Below are 15773 nucleotides of genomic sequence, written 5' to 3'. Positions count from 1 at the left end.
CCCCCCCAAACCACCATCATCATACACGCCAGCCTCTTTTCCTATTCTTCTCGCCGCCGCCTTCTCCTTTCTCTCACTCTCGCGTAGTGTCGTGTCTTGTGTCGTGTGTTGTGTTCCTTCCCTCCGCTGTTCGCTTTTGGCCGCAGAAACAGGCCTGCGTCGCGATTGCGCGTTCTTCTCCCCTTTTGTTGTCGACTGCGCAGTTCATCGGTAACGACCCCAAACCTGGCTTCTCCTTCCTATTCTGGGCCGCCTCTTGCAACTACCGTCTCTCGGAGGGAAAGGAGAAGGTCGTCGAGCGAGAAGCAGCAGGCTCAGCTCAGTTCGCGAAGGATCTTGAAGAGAGAGAGAAAGGAGAGGCCGATGGACTCGTCTGTCTTCCACGATGGCGGGAGCAGCAGCGGGGAGGGGGATCTCGTGGAGGAACTGAGAACGTCCTCCTCCTCCCACCATCTTCACCCAGAACCACCTCCACCTCCACCTCCACCAGCCCCAGCCCAAGCGGCAGCAAGAGGCCCAAATCGCCCCTCGGCTTCTCCCCCTCATCGCCCTCAGGCTCATCGCAACAGCAGCGAGCCGCTACGCGGCCGGGGGCGGCCCAGCCCCCTACGGTGCCCTCGGCCCCCAAGCCCACGCTCAAGGGCCGCGACGCCTATCGTAACGGACCCCGGGACTTCCTGCTGAACCACCCCCAGGGGGGCACGACCACATCTGCCTCGGGCGACCTGGCCCCGGTCCCAAACCTCTCCACCTCGCCCGGGTCATCGCCCCGCGTGGCCCTGAGCCCGTGCTCGCCCCGCACAGTGAGCGCCAGCCCGAGATCGCCCCGCGTGATCTACCGGCACAACTCACAAAAGTCGGCCGATGACTTGATCAAGGCCCACCCCAAGCAGACCGCCACATCCCCCCCGCCCGCCGAGGTACGTACCACTGTTCTCTACTCGCCATGCCCCCCCCCCATTAATGACTCAGAGGACTAACTCGGGGGGGGGTCGTGTTCAAGCAGGCCGAGAAGTCGGAGAGGACGGAGGGCAAGCGCAGCAGTAGGGGGCCGGCGCTGAAGCACAGGTCGATATCGTCGTCGCGGCTGGTGGAGTCATCGTCGTCGTCGCTCGAACCGCTCAGCCGCCGGCGCCTGCCGTCCAACGAAGAGCCAGCCATCGGCAGCCCCTCTATGGCCATCCCTATGCACAGCACCAAGTCCGGCGAAGACTCGAGCACGCCCGAGGTTCTGCCACTGCCACTGCCTTGTGTCTGGTGTCGTCGTGTTCTGTGTGTTGCATGTGGCCTCGTGTGTGTGTGGTTGTTGTTGATCAACTACCGTTGTGCGATGGGAATGCCGTACAGAGACCCAAGGCCCGCTCCAGCAAGAAGTCCGGCTTCGGGTCTCTGTCGCGGGCCAGCCTGCGCACGAGCCTGCGCAAGGGCATCTGGGGCTCCTCCGAAGAGGCACGCTTTACACGACATCTATGGCTCTAATCCATTTTATTTGGACCTTTACGTCTATATGCCTTTATGCCTCGATAGCATGAACAGGCAGTGTCTTGGGTGTGATGTTGATTCAATTGAACACTGACTCGGGGTATGCTGCGCGGGAGCGTAGGAGGACGAGGAGTGCGAGCAGGCGCCGCTGGTGCTACCGCAGGTGTCGCCGCCCACGCTGATCCCGCGACCGACGGATATGTCCCAGGCCAAGACCTTCTCCGTGGGCAAGGACGCCTTCACCGCCGCCGAGCGAGAGTGGGTCACCCAGACCCCCAACATTCTCCAGTGGTCCGACGTACGCCGCCACCTTAACACCCAACTCGACGCTGCTGCTCGGGCGAGCTGACCTGGCAGCTATGTCCTGGGCCAGGAATACACGCCGGAGGCGGAGAAGAAGAGCCTCATCGAGAAGGTCGGCGGATTCATGCGGGAGCTCGGCCGGCCGGCCTTCACCGACGCCTACGCCCGAATCGACCCCAAGGTGGCCAACGCCTTCCCGCTCATCGAGGCCGACAAGTACCGCCACTACTACAAGGACTACCTCCACGGCACTGGTGGTACGACCCGTGGTGTGTGTCGTGTCGTGTCGTGTCGTGTCGAGTCGAGTCGTGTGCGTGTGGTGTGTGTGTCGTGTGTGTCGTGCATCGATTGAATTGCGAACAATTCTTGTGGCGTAGAAGTGGAATCGTTCATCAGCCACGTGGAGGACGAGAACCTGGTGGGTCCGGTGGTGATATGCTGCGAGGGCGGCAACAGAGAACAGCCGCGCGTCAAGGTGCTCATACACACCAAGAAGGGCACCGACCGAACCTTTATCCCCAACGACGGAGGGAACCGAATCAAGGCGCTGAAAGCGCTTCAGCCCGGCCTATCCTCCATTCGCTTCCTCCGAGTCAAGGACCCCCGCTTCGGCAAGGTTCGACCACACCCTTCCCCATTCCTCTCATTCGATTGCCGCCCGTCTAACGTTTGCCGACCGGTTGGCTGGCTGGCTGCAGGACATGCTGGACTACGAGGACAAGCTGATCGCCACGAGATACAAGTTCGGAATTCTCTACTGCCGCGCCAACCAGTCGATCGAGGACCAGATGTACAATAACGGTAACCTTACTTCAGCTTATCACACACACACACGACACACGACACACGACACACGACACACGACACACACAACGCGCACACACACACTACGGCTGCTTCGCGTGTCGTGTAGCGTCGTGTATCGGTGCCGGGGAGCTGATCTCGTCGCTTGGGTGGGCGAAAACACTTGTGTGATCAGAACACGGCAGTCCGCTCTTCGAAGAGTTCTTGAACATGCTGGGCGAACGCGTGCGCATGCTGGGCTTCTCACGCTTCCGAGGAGGGCTTGACGCCAAGAGTACGCACCGCCACACGCACACGAGCGCGCGAGCCAAACGATACAGGGCAGGGCAGGGCATGGCTGATCTTTTGTGCGCGTGTGGGGTGGGGTTTACACAGCCGACACGACGGGCGCCCACTCTGTATATACCGAGTATAGGGGGCAGGAGATCATGTTTCACGTCAGCACCCTGCTGCCCTTCTTTCCCGAGGATCCGCAGCAGGTCGAGCGCAAGCGACACCTGGGCAACGACGTGGTCATCGTCATCTTCCGCGAGGGACCCAACGACCAGTTTTCACCCCTCACCATCCGCTCCCAGTTCAATCGTACGCTCTTCCGCCCTTCCGTGTTGGGGACACGACACCCACACGACACACACAACACACGGCGCAAGACACAACTCACACTCACACACGCACCCGCACACTTCGACAGATGTGTACATCGTTATCACGCCGGAGAAGAAGGAGGGCAAGAAGACGTGCTACAGGGTGGCGGTGGTGTGTAAGCAGGGGGTGAAGCCATTCGGGCCGTCGTTGCCCGAACCCGCCCTCTTCAGGCGAGGTCGCAAGTTCCGAGAGTTCCTCCTCACCAAGAGTGCGTTCTGTTCCCACCACCATCATCTTCGTCATCATCGGCCACCTTACTTACGATGAGGTCGTGTCGTGTGTCGTGTGCGTGTTGTGTTGCGTGTCGTGTCGTCGTGCGTAGTGGTGAATGGAGAGCGTGCGGCGTTCCACGCGAAGGACTTTGTGTTCAAGTTCAGCAACACAAGACGCATCCAGCTGCACGACATTGTGGAGCGCTACATGGAGGGCGCCATCCCCGCCGAGCGCAACAACATCCTCGCCCGCCTCTCCCGCACCACGTCGACCCTCACCTCCTCGACATAACCCTCAACCCCCTTCTGTTGTAGTTCCCTTTTCATCATTTTCTTCTTCTTCATCATCATCTCGACCCTCTACACAACTCTTACCGGTTCCGTGTCCGGTTCTTTTCGCCCAGAATTCAGAACTGTTGACATAAAACGCCGCGGTTGTGGCTCCCCAACTAAACCTCTACCACACAAGGCCTCTGCGCACGCACACCAACGCACCACACAAGATGGAGAAGAGTGGCGACGTGCTGGTGTTCTTCTTGAATGGCGAGAAGGTGGAGGTGGAGCGGCCCGACCCGGCCCAAAGCCTGGCGGACTACCTGCGAGGCGAGGGCTTCACCGGCACCAAGGTCGGCTGCGGCCGTGGCCTCTGCGGTGCCTGCACCGTCATGCTCTCCACCCACGACCCCCACACCAAGCAGGTTCCCCGCCTCCCCACCCCTGGTCCCCGTTTATTTTGTATTTTTTTGGTTTTATTTCATTTGTTTTGCGGGGCAGCAATACACCAGCGTATTTTAATGTAATATTTTATAATGAATATAACATCGCTACACAGGTGACCCACAGGTCGATTAACGCGTGCCTGGCGCCGCTGTGCTCGATCGACCACGCGGCGGTCACCACCATCGAGGGTACGCCGTCGTACGCGTTTGGTTGTGTGCTCTGAGATCACCGCAGAATGATGAGCTCAACGAGAGAACGACTGTGCACAGGACTGGGCAACACGCGGGCGCCCGGCGCGGCGCATCCGATCCAGGAGCGCTTCACGCTGGCGCATGCGAGCCAGTGCGGCTTCTGCACGCCGGGCATGGTGATGGCCTTCTACGCGCTCCTCCGCAGCCATCCGGACGGTCTCACCGAAGAGGACGTCAAGGCCAACATCGACGGCAACCTCTGCCGCTGCACCGTACCCGCTCCCCACCTGCCTGCCGATCCACCACGCTGTGTTGCTGACGTGTTGCGTGTGGTGTGTGCGTGTGTGTGTGCGTGTGCGTGCGTGCGTGCGTCGTGTGCTGTGGGAATGCAGGGCTATCGGCCGATCCTCGACGCCATGCGCACCTTCGCCAAGAACACCGAGTGCGCCAAGCAGGAGGTGACCAAGGACGAAAACGGTTACGTCGTGACGCACAGCCTCGGTAAGAACTGCTTTGATCAAATCGACCACTTTTTTCTATGGTGATGAGCCCTGCATCCAACTGCGCGTGTGATGTGTTGTGTGTTGGGCAGGGCTCGATGGGGCCACCTACCATCCGCTGAACCTGACGTCAGAGCCCATCTTCCCGCCCTTCCTGATGACCCACCCTCCCCGCTCCGCCCACTACGTCGGCGACACGATCGACTGGTGCGTACGCCTCACCGTTCAATTCCCTCCCCACTACACGTAGGAGGCCTACCGATCTCTTGTATGTGTGTTGTGCGCCCTTTAGGTACAAGCCGACCACGCTTAAGGCGGCGCTCGCGTTGAAGGCCAAGCATCCCGAAGCCCAGATCCTCGCTGGCAACACGCGATTGGTCAACAAGAAGCTCCAGCCCACCGTCGTCATCTCCGTGGGCCTGGTACTTTCCACATTCCACACTTGCCCCCCCCCCTACAGCCCCAAGTGGAATGTGCCACGTCAGCATTCTCATCTCGTCGGCGGGTGGTGGGTAGATCCCAGAGCTCAAGGCCGTGGCGTTCACTGACGCCGGGCTGGACGTGGGCGCCGCGGTCACCCTGACCACCCTCAAGGACAGCCTCGTCGCGGCCGTCGCTACTCAGGACGAAAGCAAGACGTCGGGTTTCGCAGCGCTCGCCGAGCAGATCAAGTGGATCGGCGGCACGCAGGTCCGCAACAGCGCCACCGTGGGCGGCTCCCTCGTGGCCGGCCACATCTGGGGCGGTACGCCAGCCAAGCATTCCACCCTCCCATTCATTCCTCACATTCCTACTGGCCTTCACCGATGGTTAATGTACCACACTACAGGCCAGGAGGCGAGTGATCTCATTCCGGTGCTCGTGGTGCTGGGCGCCACGGTGACGATCGTGGCGGGCAGCGGCGACCGCCGGAGCGTGCCCGTGTCGGCGTTCGTGAAGGGCGGCGGCAAGGTCGACCTCCAGCCCGACGAGCTGATTCTCTCCATTCGTACGATGCCCTTCCCCCCCCCTCCCCCATCCATTCGCTCTCGCCTTGCTGACGTGGCACGTGCAATCATATTCTTGGAATTGCAGACATTCCTCACTCGCAGCCGGGAGATCACGTCGAGTCCTACAAGCAGTCCGGCCGCCAGACGAGCAGCGCCTCCCTGGTACGGCCTAGGCCCTGCGAACTCGCTTCGCGTCATCGGAATTCTAACTATGCGCGTTTGCGTGTGTGGCCAGGTCACGGGCGGATGTCGCTTGCAGCTGGAGGAGCGCGACGGCGATTGGGTCATCAAGTCGGCCACCATCTGCCTGGGAGGCGTAAGCCCCAAGCCCGGCCAATCGTACAGTCCCTACCACCACGCAACACCCGCTTCGCGATCGCACACGCGACACGCGACACGACACGACACTCACCGCGTACACGCTGCGGTATTTGATCGCTCGCAGGGCCGCCAAGACCGAGGCGTACTTGGCCGGGAAGAGCCTGCGGGGCCTCCATTCGGACCTGCAGACCGTCTTCGGTCTGCTGGCCGAGGACTATCCCCGTTGAGGGCGAGGGCGCCGAGTACAAGCGCGCCGTCATCAGCGGCATCTTCTTCAAATTCTACAGCAGGTGCGTGTGCGTATGCTCCCAATGCGGTGTGTGTGCGGTGTGTGCTAAATAATTCGAACTATTCGATTGTTCAGGGTGGTGGCGCACGTGAGCAGCGAGGAGGACGTGTTCGCGCCCTACCAATCGCGCGTCACACGGGGCCAGCAGCGCTTCGCCGAACCCGAGTCCTTCAAGGTGGTGGCCCACCCGACCAAGCACACCACCTCCCACATCCAGTCCTCCGGCGAAGCCGTACTCCTGCTCAGCTCCTCCCTCCCCCAAACCCCTTGCCATCGCTCACATCGTGTGTGTGTCGTGTGTGTGTGTGTGTGTGTGTGTGTGCGTGCGTGCGTGCGTGCGTGTGCGTGTGCGTGTGTGGTGCGATGAACGAACCGATGCAGCTATTCGCGGACGATGTGCAAGCTCGGAGGATGCTCTACGCGACGATGGTGCTGGCCACGAAGGCGCACGCGCGGGTGGTGAGCATCGACGCGTCGCCCGCACTCGCCCTCCCCGGCGTGCGCGCCTTCTACTCAGCCAAGAACGTGCCCGTCAACGTCGGCGAACTCTTCAAGGTACGCCCCCCCCCACTTCCTCGCATGTGAGCGATGTGCGGTGCGTGTGCGTGTGCGTGTGTGTGTGTGCATGCGTGTGTGTGTGCGTGCGTGTGTGCGTGTGTGGTGCTGACCCGACACAACGCTGTGTGCGTGAAACAGGACGGAGTGCTGTTCGCGGCGGACGAGGTGCAGTACTACGGGCAGCCGCTGGGCATCGTGGTGGCCGACACCCAGGAGCGCGCCTCCCGCGCCGCCCGCCTCGTCAAGGTCGAATACGAGGACCTGCCGGCCATCATCACCATCGAAGACGGTGCCCTCTGCGCCCGACCAACACCACCGCCACAATTGAAATCCGCGACTGATCTGCGCGTGGCGTGTCGTGTCGTGGGCGATTGGTGCGAGATTAGGGATCAAGGCGGGCAGCTTCTTCGAGACATCGCCCATGTTCCACGACCACGTCGAGCGGGGCAACGTGGAGGAGGCGTTCAAGCAGGCCGACACCGTCGTCGAGGGCGAGTTCAACCTCGGCGGTGCCCTTCACTGGTACGCACGCCCCCCACTCCAACGCGGCGCACAGTGGCGCGAGACTTCCATCATCGCTCACGCAACACACGCCACCGCACACACGCGCGCAGGTACATGGAGCCGCACTCGTGTCTGGTGGAACCCAAGGACGACGGCGGCCTTTTGATCCACTGTACGGCTCAGAGCGTGGCCCTCGTGCAGGAGGAGGTGCGCGTCTCTCTCTCTCTCTCTCTCTCTCTCTGTTCAGACCTTGTTCGTGCGTCTCGGGCCGTTGACCGTTGGTACGTGCGCGTCGTGTGCGTGTTGCGTGTTGCGTTGCATTGCAGGTGGCGTTCGCGTTGAACATGCACCAGAAGGATGTCGACGTGCGGGTGAAGCGCGTGGGCGGCGGTTTCGGTGGCAAGGGCACCCGATTCTTCATGTACTCCGCCGCCGCTCTCGCCGCCAAGCTCCTCAACAGGTGCCCTCAGCTCCCCTCCGCACACACCACACGACACGCCACACGGTTTTGCTTCGCTCACCTCACACTTGCGTGTGCGTGTGCGTGTGCGTGTGCACAGGCCGGTGAAGCACACGCTGGACCGCGGCACTGACTCGCAGGCGGCTGGTACGCGTGCGCCCTACAACTTCAAGTACAAGGTGGGGGCCACCTCCGCCGGCAAGATCATCGCCGCCGACTTCCAGGTCTCGCTCGCCCTCTTTCGATTTCGTTTTCTTTTTCGTAACTCTTTTCTGAGCGTGTTTGGTTGGGCGGGCGGGCGGGAACGCAGGTGTACGCGAACGGAGGTGCGGCGATCGATCTGTCGTACTCGATCCTGGCCGAGACCATCAACCACCTGGACAACTGCTACAACGTGCCCCACTTCCGCGCCGTCGGCAAAGGTTCGGCTCTTCTCCCGTCCAGGTGGTGGTACTCGCTCACGCAAGGGCACGCGCAGTGATCAGGTCGAACATTGCGCCCACGAAGCCCTACCGCGGCGCCGGCATCCCGCAGGGCATCGTCGCTGGTACATACCTCTCTTTTATTATATATAAACGGGATAATAATATATAAAAAGCGGATAAATAATTAATATGTTGTTTTATTGGCCTCTTGTTACAGGCGAGTTCAGTCTGGACCACGTGGCCCGCAAGCTCGGGCTGGCCCCCCACATCGTGCGCGAACTCAACTTCTACCAGCAGGTGCCCATTCACCACGGAACACCCCGCCCTGTGTTGTGTGTATGTGTGTGTGTGTGTGCGGTGGTGCGTGTGCGGTGAAGAGGCCGAGCCGCTCACACACGCGGGGTGCCAATTGAATTGGGGTTCAGGGCGAGGTGACGGTGGCCGGCCAGCACCTGGACGAATGCAGCCTGGGCGCCGTGTGGCACGCGTGTCGCCAGCAGTCCGACTTCGACCGCCGCTTCAAGGAGGCGCATGCCTTCAACCAGCACAGCACCTACGCCAAGCGAGGGGTACACGGCACACACACACATGACACACACGACACACACGACACATGACACGCGTGTGCTGATGATGATGATGTGTGTCGTTGGTGTGTTGCGGTGCAGGTGGCGGCGATGCCGATCAAGCAGGGCGTGGGTATCGGCGGGGCGATGGCGGTGTGGGCCAAGGCCTGCGCGCTGGTGCACATCCTCTCTGACGGCACCGTCATCGTCAACCACGGCGGCGTGGAGATGGGCCAGGGACTCAACATCAAGATCGCCCAGGTGCGTCCACGACACGACACAACACGACACGACACGACACGATACACGGCTTACACCCATGCGCGTTCGGCCAGTTGGCGGCGGAGACGCTGGGCGTGCCGCTGGAGACGGTGCACGTGCCGCCCACGTCCAACGAGGTCCTGCAGCACGGCGGCGCGACCGGCGGCTCCTTCACCTTCGAACTCAACGGCAGCGCCGTCCGCAAGGTACGAAAGCCCTCTATCCCCCCCCCCAATGCCTCTGGCGCTTACGACACGACACACACGCCACACGCCACACGACACACGCACACACCCGCACCACACGACACATGACACACACGCAGGCATGCGAGGAGTTGAACGCGCGGTTGGCGCCGTTGAAGGAGGCGATGGCGGGGAAGGCGTGGAAGGAGGTGGTCCAGGCGGCCCTCTTCTCGCGCGTGTGCCTCTCCTCCTACGGCTGGCACGCCGTCGACTTCGAGGACCGCAAGTTCCTCTACTACACCTGGGGTACCCGCCCCCCTACAGCCACCTTAACCACATGTGGCGCCACTTCCATCGCCACCTTAACGAGCATGCGTCGATCCAGGCACGGCGTTTGCTGAGGTCGAGGTGGACGTACTCACGGGCTCCCACCGCATCCTCCGGGTGCGTGCTGCGCGAGTGTCATGCTGTGCATCGCGTGTGTGTCGTCTCATGTGCCGTGTGTGTCGTGTGCTGCGCGTGTCGGTGTGTGTCGTGGTGACTAACTTGGGGTCGCGCAGGTGGAGCTGGTGCAGGACGTGGGCACGAGCATCAACCCCGCCGTGGACGTGGGCCAGGTTGAGGGCGCCTTCGTGCAGGGCGTCGGCTGGCTCACCTCCGAAGAACTCAAGTGGGACGCTCAGGTGCCTTCACCACACGACACGACACGACACGACACACGACAGCGTGACTGACGAGTGGTGGATGATCACAGGGCCGTGTCGACCACAATTATGAGATTCCGACGCCGGAGAGCATTCCGATCGAGTTCCACGTGAACCTGCTCAAGGGGCCCAACGCGCGCGGCCTGCTCTCGTCCAAGGGCATCGGCGAGCCGCCCAAGTCGATGAGCGCGACGGTGGCGCTGGCCATCAAGGACGCCATCGTCGCGGCCCGCGCCCAGGCCGGCCTGTCGAGCGACGACCTCGTGCTCGACCTGCCGCTCACCGTCGAACGCGTGCGCCTGGCCTGCGGCGACCTCGGCCTCGAGCACACCCTGGAGACCACCGTCAGGAAGTGATGAAGTGAAGTGATGTGTTATCACCACCTATGCAGCCTTGTTGAATTGACAATCAACAACTTCAACTTTGAGTCGTGAACGGGAGCGGATGACCCAAGCAAGGATCGAAACGCCGGTACTGCGTACTCCTCTTCCGCTCGACCAGAGGCAATCTGCTGAGCGCGTGTGTCGTTCACCACTGCGTGTCTTAGCAAAGGGGTTGTCACACGAACATCAAAGTTTCCTGTTGGTAAAAGCTGTGGTGGTGAGAGAGAGGTGGCAAAAGTGAACAAGAAGAGGGGACGCGTGTTTGGGTTTTGATGATGTTTTATGGTGGGGGAGCAAGAGTTGAGTTTTACAGTCAGGCACAGGGGAGTCCCCGCAGACCTCCCCTGTGGGTGGCCAGTGCCAGAACCAGGAGGGGCTTACTGGTGCTGGGCGATGAGGCCAGAGGCGGTGTTGAAGAGGTTGATGGGCGACGAGCCGTCGGTGATCATGAGGCTCTTGAGGCCCAGGCCCTGGAGCAGCTTGGCCTGCATCTCGGGGCCGGCCTGGGCGATCTTCTTGATGGTCTCGGCACCGATGGCGTCGACGATCTCCGAGAACTTCTTGGACTCGATGGCAGCCAGCTCTCTGGCCTTGTTGACCTCGAGCTCGGCCATGGCCTTGCGGTGGTCGATCTCCTGGAACTGCTTCTTCTTGAGCTGCTCGAGTCGGCGGACTTGATCTTGGTGGACTGGGCCTTGAGCTTGGACATGGTGACGGCGGCCTCGCCCTCGATCTGGGCGGCCTCGGCGCGGGCCTTGGCCTCGGCGGTGGCCTGACCGGTGGACTCGACGGCGGCGCTCTGGGCCTGGAGCTGGAGCAGGCTCTTGCGGGCCTTCTCAGCCTCGGCCTCGTCGTTAATCTTCTGGCGCTCGAGGCGACCCTTGGCCTCCTGCTCGAGGCGCGCGGCCTCGTGCTTGGCCGAGGCCTCCTGCGACTTGGTGGTGATCTCGATGGCGAGCTGGACCGACTTCTGGAGCGAGTCGCGGGTGCGCTGGTCGACGGGCTCGACCGACTGGATATCGATGTTGGTGATCACCAGGTGGTTGGCCGAGAAGAAGAACCTGTTCCTGACCTGCTCGGTCTCGGGGTCGATACCGAACACGGCGGCGCGGATGACGTCCGACGACATCTTGTGGAAGTCGTCGAACGAGGCCTGCGCGACGGCGCCACGCACGCGCGAGGCGATGGCCTTGCAGCCGTCGCCGACAAAGTCGGGCACGCGGAAGATCGAGGCGGCCGACTGCGGGTTGGCCTTGTCGACCTCAAAGTGCCAGTTGTAGGAGAGCTTGAGCGAGAGACGCGCGTGGTCGGCGGTCTCGACGGTGACGATATCGGTCATGTAGTCGGGGCCGAGCTGGAGCGCGAGCGACTTGATCACGTTGGGGCGCTTGGGCACGTCGCCCGACAGGTCGGCCACGGTGAACTGCTCCTCGGGGCCGAGCGTGACGAGCTCGGGGCCGAACACGATGCGGGCCTTCTTCTCCTTGTAGTCATAAATCTGCACGGCGGCACCGTGGGGCGCGCGGTAGGTGACGAGACGGGTCTTGTCGCGGGCGGACACGGCGGGCTGGACGCCACCGCGGGCGTTGGACCAGGTGGCCGAGCGGACCTCGCCCGAGGTGCGCTCGCGCGAGAGCAGGTCCTCGACGACCTGGGGCAGCTGCTTCTCCCAGAGCTCCTCGTCGGCCTTGAGCATGTAGGACTCGCCGATGACGGCGCGCACCTTACCGGTGTTGAGGTCGCGCACGTAGATGCCCTCGTTCTCGTCGAGCGGGATCGAGCGGCGGGTCTCGAGCACGTCCACCTCGATCGGCGGCACGTAGTCGCACGGGCCGACGATCATCCAGCGGTCGCCGGGCTTGCGCGCCAGGGCACCGTCCTGGTAGGCCTCGCGCGAGCGCAGGAGCAGCGCCTCCTCGGCGGCGAGAACGTAGATGTTCTGGATGCCGGCCTCGAGCCTCTCTCCGGGGCGGAGGAAGAAGGAGGCCGGGCCGACGCGCAGGTGCTTGAGGCCCAGCTGCGGGTGGCCGTTCTTGTCGAGCGGGTCGAGCACGACCGTGTACTGACGGTTGGACAGCGTGGTGATGCGCACCTCGCCCACGACCTCCTCGTACACGTCGGGCAGGTGGGTCTCGGCGTCGTCGAGCGTCACGAGCCACTCCTCGCCGGCCTTGCGCTTGGTGCCGTACACGTCGGTGAAGGTCTTGGTGGCGCGCAGGTGCAGCGCCTTCTTGTCGGTCAGCACTTTGGCGGGCACGGTCTGGACGATCTCCTCGTCGACGCCGGGCAGGTAGGCGCCCACGGTGCGCACGAGCCACTCCTCGCCGGCCTCACGCTTGGTGCCGGCCGAGTCGACGGCGGCCTTGCGCGCGCGCAGCTTGAGCGCCGTGTTGGGCTTGACGATGGTCGAGCGGATGATCTCGACGACCTGCACCTCGACGCGCGGCTTGTAGGTGGCCGGGCCACGGAAGAGCCACTCGTCGCCGGCGACCTTGTCCTCGAAATCGCGGATCGCGCGCAGGCGAAGCGCGGCATCGGGACCCACCACCTGGAGCGCGCTCACCTTGCCGCGCAGGAGCTCGCCCGGGTAGAGCGGGAAGGGCTCCTGCTCGAAGCGAATCTCCTCGTCTCCGAAGCGCACCTTGACGTTGTGGTGGCCATCGAAGACGGGCTGGTTCTTGGCATCCTTGGTCGCCGGGTTCGAAATGATGCAGTAGTGGCGAGGGGGGATCATGATCATCGACTCAGGGCCGAACACGATCTTCTCATGTTCCTGTTGTCGATATCAACAAGTAGTAGAACGAGGTAAGTCAAGGTCAAATCGAGACCGGCTGCACTGTCGCTTAAAAGAGAGCAATCGAAGACGCTACAACAAATTTCAACCAGAGAATTACTCGAATGGTAATGACGTCTAACAACACAAGCGAGAGGGGTGTCGTGGTATATGTTTTTACGAACCTGCCTGGTGTATGTGTTAGGACCCACCTCCACGCGAGTCACGTTCGTGTTGTTGTCCAGAACGTGAATGTAGTGGTAGGGCTTGATACGAATAACGTTGGGGTCCCTCGACATCTTGTGTGTAGTGTTGTTCGGAAAAATAGGCCTTGGTGGGTTGAGATGAAGAGAGAGAGTGATTGAGCGGGCCGACTTGCGAACTGGGTGGAGGACGCGAGAGGCAGGCAACGAGAACAAAGAAGACTCGGCCGGCGACCGTCCCTACTTATCGCCCAGCGCCGGCAAAATTTTGTTCCCTTTTTTTCACTGAACCACGCGACGCAGAAGCAAAAGAAATGGCCAATCGAAAATCAGAAATGGCCAATTCGACCTGCCAGGCAACCTTCTGACCAATCCGCGCACGCATTTACACCACATTTCGCTATATTTTGTGTCGACCGCAAATTTCATACAAGAATTTTTTCAGAACTGAAACGCAGGCTCTCGTTGCGTGCCCGATTCGCGCACGCCAGCGTGATTCACCCAAAATTGAATGTTGGTATGCAAAATATTTCCGAACACGACAATATCCCTCTTCTTGAAATTGGGTTGGCGAAACGCGCCAAAGGTGTGTTCTGTTTTCAACTTTGGCCTTCTTCGTGGCCAGAGGGTTGTGAGAGTCGCAGCTGTGGTCGCCGCTGGTCGGTGAGGGCCAGCACGGACTTGAGTTCGTTGACCAGCTGCAGCCGCTCCTCGTCCACGCTGCCGGCCGCACCGCTGGCGGCCCTCTCCGCCGCGGCCGCCCGCTTCATCTCCTCCTGCCGCTTTCGCTCGGCGATCCGCTGCTCGCGCTTCGTCAGGCCCGCGCCGCCGCCCTTCGTCGTCGTCTCGTCCACCGCGGCGGGGGCCTCCGGCGGGGTCTGGGCTTCGAAGATCTGCTCCGCGATGAGGCCCTCCAGGCGGGCCGCGGCGATGACCGAGGGCTGTGGTGATGATGTGGAGTCAGCGGCTTCGAATGTCGACGTGTCGCTGTCGACGGCGCGCGACGAGGCCGACGTGTTGTTTGGGGACTGGTCGCCGCCAGCCGAGAGGATGGCGAGCAGGGTGGCCTGGCCCTGCAGCCACTCGTCGTGCGTCCGGCGTAGCTCCTCGCCGAGCGCGTGGTAGTGGCGCGCCGCGTCCTCCCACGCCTGATGCTGCGGCCTGCCGCCCATCGTCGGCAATGCCTCATCACCGTCGTCCGCCTCGCCCTGCCATACGCCCTCTGCCCCCCCCCAGCGAAAATGGAGTCGATATCAGCTCAATCTTGATGAATGCGAGGAATGTGCCTATGGTACCGAGCTGCAGCAACAGGCGGGTCGTGGCGCGGGTCTGCTTGGACAGCTGCAGGATGCGGTCCTGGAGCGAGACGCGATGGGAGGAATGAATGGAATTTGAGTGGTCGCCACCAGTGAATGCAGCGCACCGATGTAGGAGAAGAGGTGCGATGTGCGTACCAGCTTCGCCGCCAGCTTGGCCCTGGGCGACTTCTTATCGCCCAGGCGGCGAGGCGCCGCTCGGGGCAGGCCCCGCTTCTTGCTCTCCGCAACGCCGCGCTGGCCCTCTACCACGTTCGGGGAGATTGAGCGGAGCCCGGGGGGAGTGCTGCTCGTCAGCGACGACGCCTCAAACTAGCCGACCGACACACACACAACACACACGAGGCTCTGGGTGACACGTACTGAGTGCGGCCTGCAAGCCCAAGCACTGCCGGGCGTAGAGCTCGCTCAGCCGCTCCAGGTGCGCTCTCAGGCCGTACGCCCCCAACTCTGCGCGCAACAATAAAACGTGAGACAGCGCCTCTTGCCGTTCACACTGCGTCATGAATGTGCGGTGGTGGTGCGGGTGCGGGTACCAGGTAGAATGTCGGCGAGGCGGTCCAAGTGCTCTTCCGATTCGTTGAGCAGAGCGTAGTAGTCCTGTTTCAGCACCGCCAGCGTCCGATTCCAGTAGTCGGCATCCCGTTCGGTGCCCTCCGCTTCGGCGCTCGACTTTTCAGAATGCGATGAAGCCGTGGGCGTCGACGACGACGACGCTGACGGGACCGCACGAAAGGCCGAGCGGAGAGCGTCGATCGACCGTCGCAGCAGCGTACGCAGGCGCATGGCCGCCAGCGACTGAACCGGCCCGTTCGCCTCCATCCGCGATATGGGTCCCAGCCTCTGGCCACTGGAACCGACATTGTTGGGTCAGGTCAGCACTCGTGTCATGCGCGCGCGAGTGTGTGCGGTGTGCGCGTGCCGTCGTGTGAGCGCACATTTTGTAGCCGCGCGCCAGAAGCTCGGATTCCTGAGTTGA

The 15773-nt window shown here is 62.2% G+C and overlaps 6 protein-coding genes across 6 annotated transcripts in view; 4 read left to right on the top strand and 2 right to left on the bottom strand.

Moving 5' to 3' along the window:
• Nucleotides 1-214, top strand: part of ACA1_275430 (ENTH domain containing protein) — a gene marked incomplete at both ends in the record, with an annotated part of 2768 nt that extends 2554 nt beyond the window's left edge. Inside the window, one exon of the mRNA XM_004337334.1 lies at nt 204-214. Coding sequence (XP_004337382.1) covers nt 204-214 — 11 coding nt within the window. The remainder of the gene's footprint in view (nt 1-203) is intronic.
• Nucleotides 215-363: 149 nt separating this feature from the next.
• Nucleotides 364-1479, top strand: ACA1_275420 (ENTH domain containing protein; the record flags this gene model as incomplete). The annotated part of the gene is made up of 4 exons (XM_004337333.1): nt 364-434; nt 464-920; nt 1007-1228; nt 1348-1479. The coding sequence occupies 4 exons, from the start codon at nt 364-366 to the stop codon at nt 1477-1479; spliced, it is 882 nt and encodes a 293-aa protein (XP_004337381.1).
• A 202-nt stretch (nt 1480-1681) lies between these two features.
• ACA1_275410 (GTPaseactivating protein) lies at nt 1682-3738 on the top strand (the record flags this gene model as incomplete). The annotated part of the gene is made up of 8 exons (XM_004337332.1): nt 1682-1780; nt 1856-2042; nt 2163-2401; nt 2484-2586; nt 2765-2863; nt 2965-3171; nt 3281-3442; nt 3557-3738. The coding sequence occupies 8 exons, from the start codon at nt 1682-1684 to the stop codon at nt 3736-3738; spliced, it is 1278 nt and encodes a 425-aa protein (XP_004337380.1).
• Nucleotides 3739-3986: 248 nt separating this feature from the next.
• ACA1_275400 (aldehyde oxidase and xanthine dehydrogenase, molybdopterin binding domain containing protein) lies at nt 3987-10475 on the top strand (the record flags this gene model as incomplete). Its single annotated transcript, XM_004337331.1, has 29 exons — nt 3987-4097; nt 4279-4354; nt 4436-4629; nt 4750-4858; nt 4950-5064; nt 5150-5279; nt 5374-5602; nt 5687-5845; nt 5932-6008; nt 6082-6185; nt 6292-6309; nt 6356-6457; nt 6532-6688; nt 6838-7011; nt 7153-7303; nt 7401-7536; nt 7629-7725; nt 7845-7978; nt 8079-8202; nt 8289-8400; nt 8457-8525; nt 8621-8700; nt 8829-8972; nt 9072-9230; nt 9305-9427; nt 9556-9721; nt 9801-9859; nt 9976-10098; nt 10170-10475. 29 exons carry the CDS (start codon nt 3987-3989, stop codon nt 10473-10475), a joined length of 3738 nt encoding a protein of 1245 aa, XP_004337379.1.
• Nucleotides 10476-10947: 472 nt separating this feature from the next.
• ACA1_275390 (Major Vault Protein repeatcontaining protein) lies at nt 10948-13574 on the bottom strand (the record flags this gene model as incomplete). Its single annotated transcript, XM_004337330.1, has 3 exons — nt 10948-11574; nt 11605-13188; nt 13461-13574. The coding sequence occupies 3 exons, from the start codon at nt 13572-13574 to the stop codon at nt 10948-10950; spliced, it is 2325 nt and encodes a 774-aa protein (XP_004337378.1).
• Nucleotides 13575-14077: 503 nt separating this feature from the next.
• On the bottom strand, nt 14078-15616 carry ACA1_275380 (uncharacterized protein; the record flags this gene model as incomplete). Its single annotated transcript, XM_004337329.1, has 5 exons — nt 14078-14700; nt 14774-14834; nt 14933-15039; nt 15158-15244; nt 15331-15616. The coding sequence occupies 5 exons, from the start codon at nt 15614-15616 to the stop codon at nt 14078-14080; spliced, it is 1164 nt and encodes a 387-aa protein (XP_004337377.1).
• Between the last annotated feature and the right edge of the window lie 157 nt (nt 15617-15773).

This window comes from Acanthamoeba castellanii, assembly GCF_000313135.1.
Source record: "Acanthamoeba castellanii str. Neff unplaced genomic scaffold scf7180000084774, whole genome shotgun sequence".
NCBI classification, from domain to species: Eukaryota; Discosea; order Longamoebia; family Acanthamoebidae; genus Acanthamoeba; species Acanthamoeba castellanii.
The sequence above is the reverse complement of the archived record's forward strand: the minus strand, read 5'-3'. Positions and strand labels throughout refer to the sequence as shown.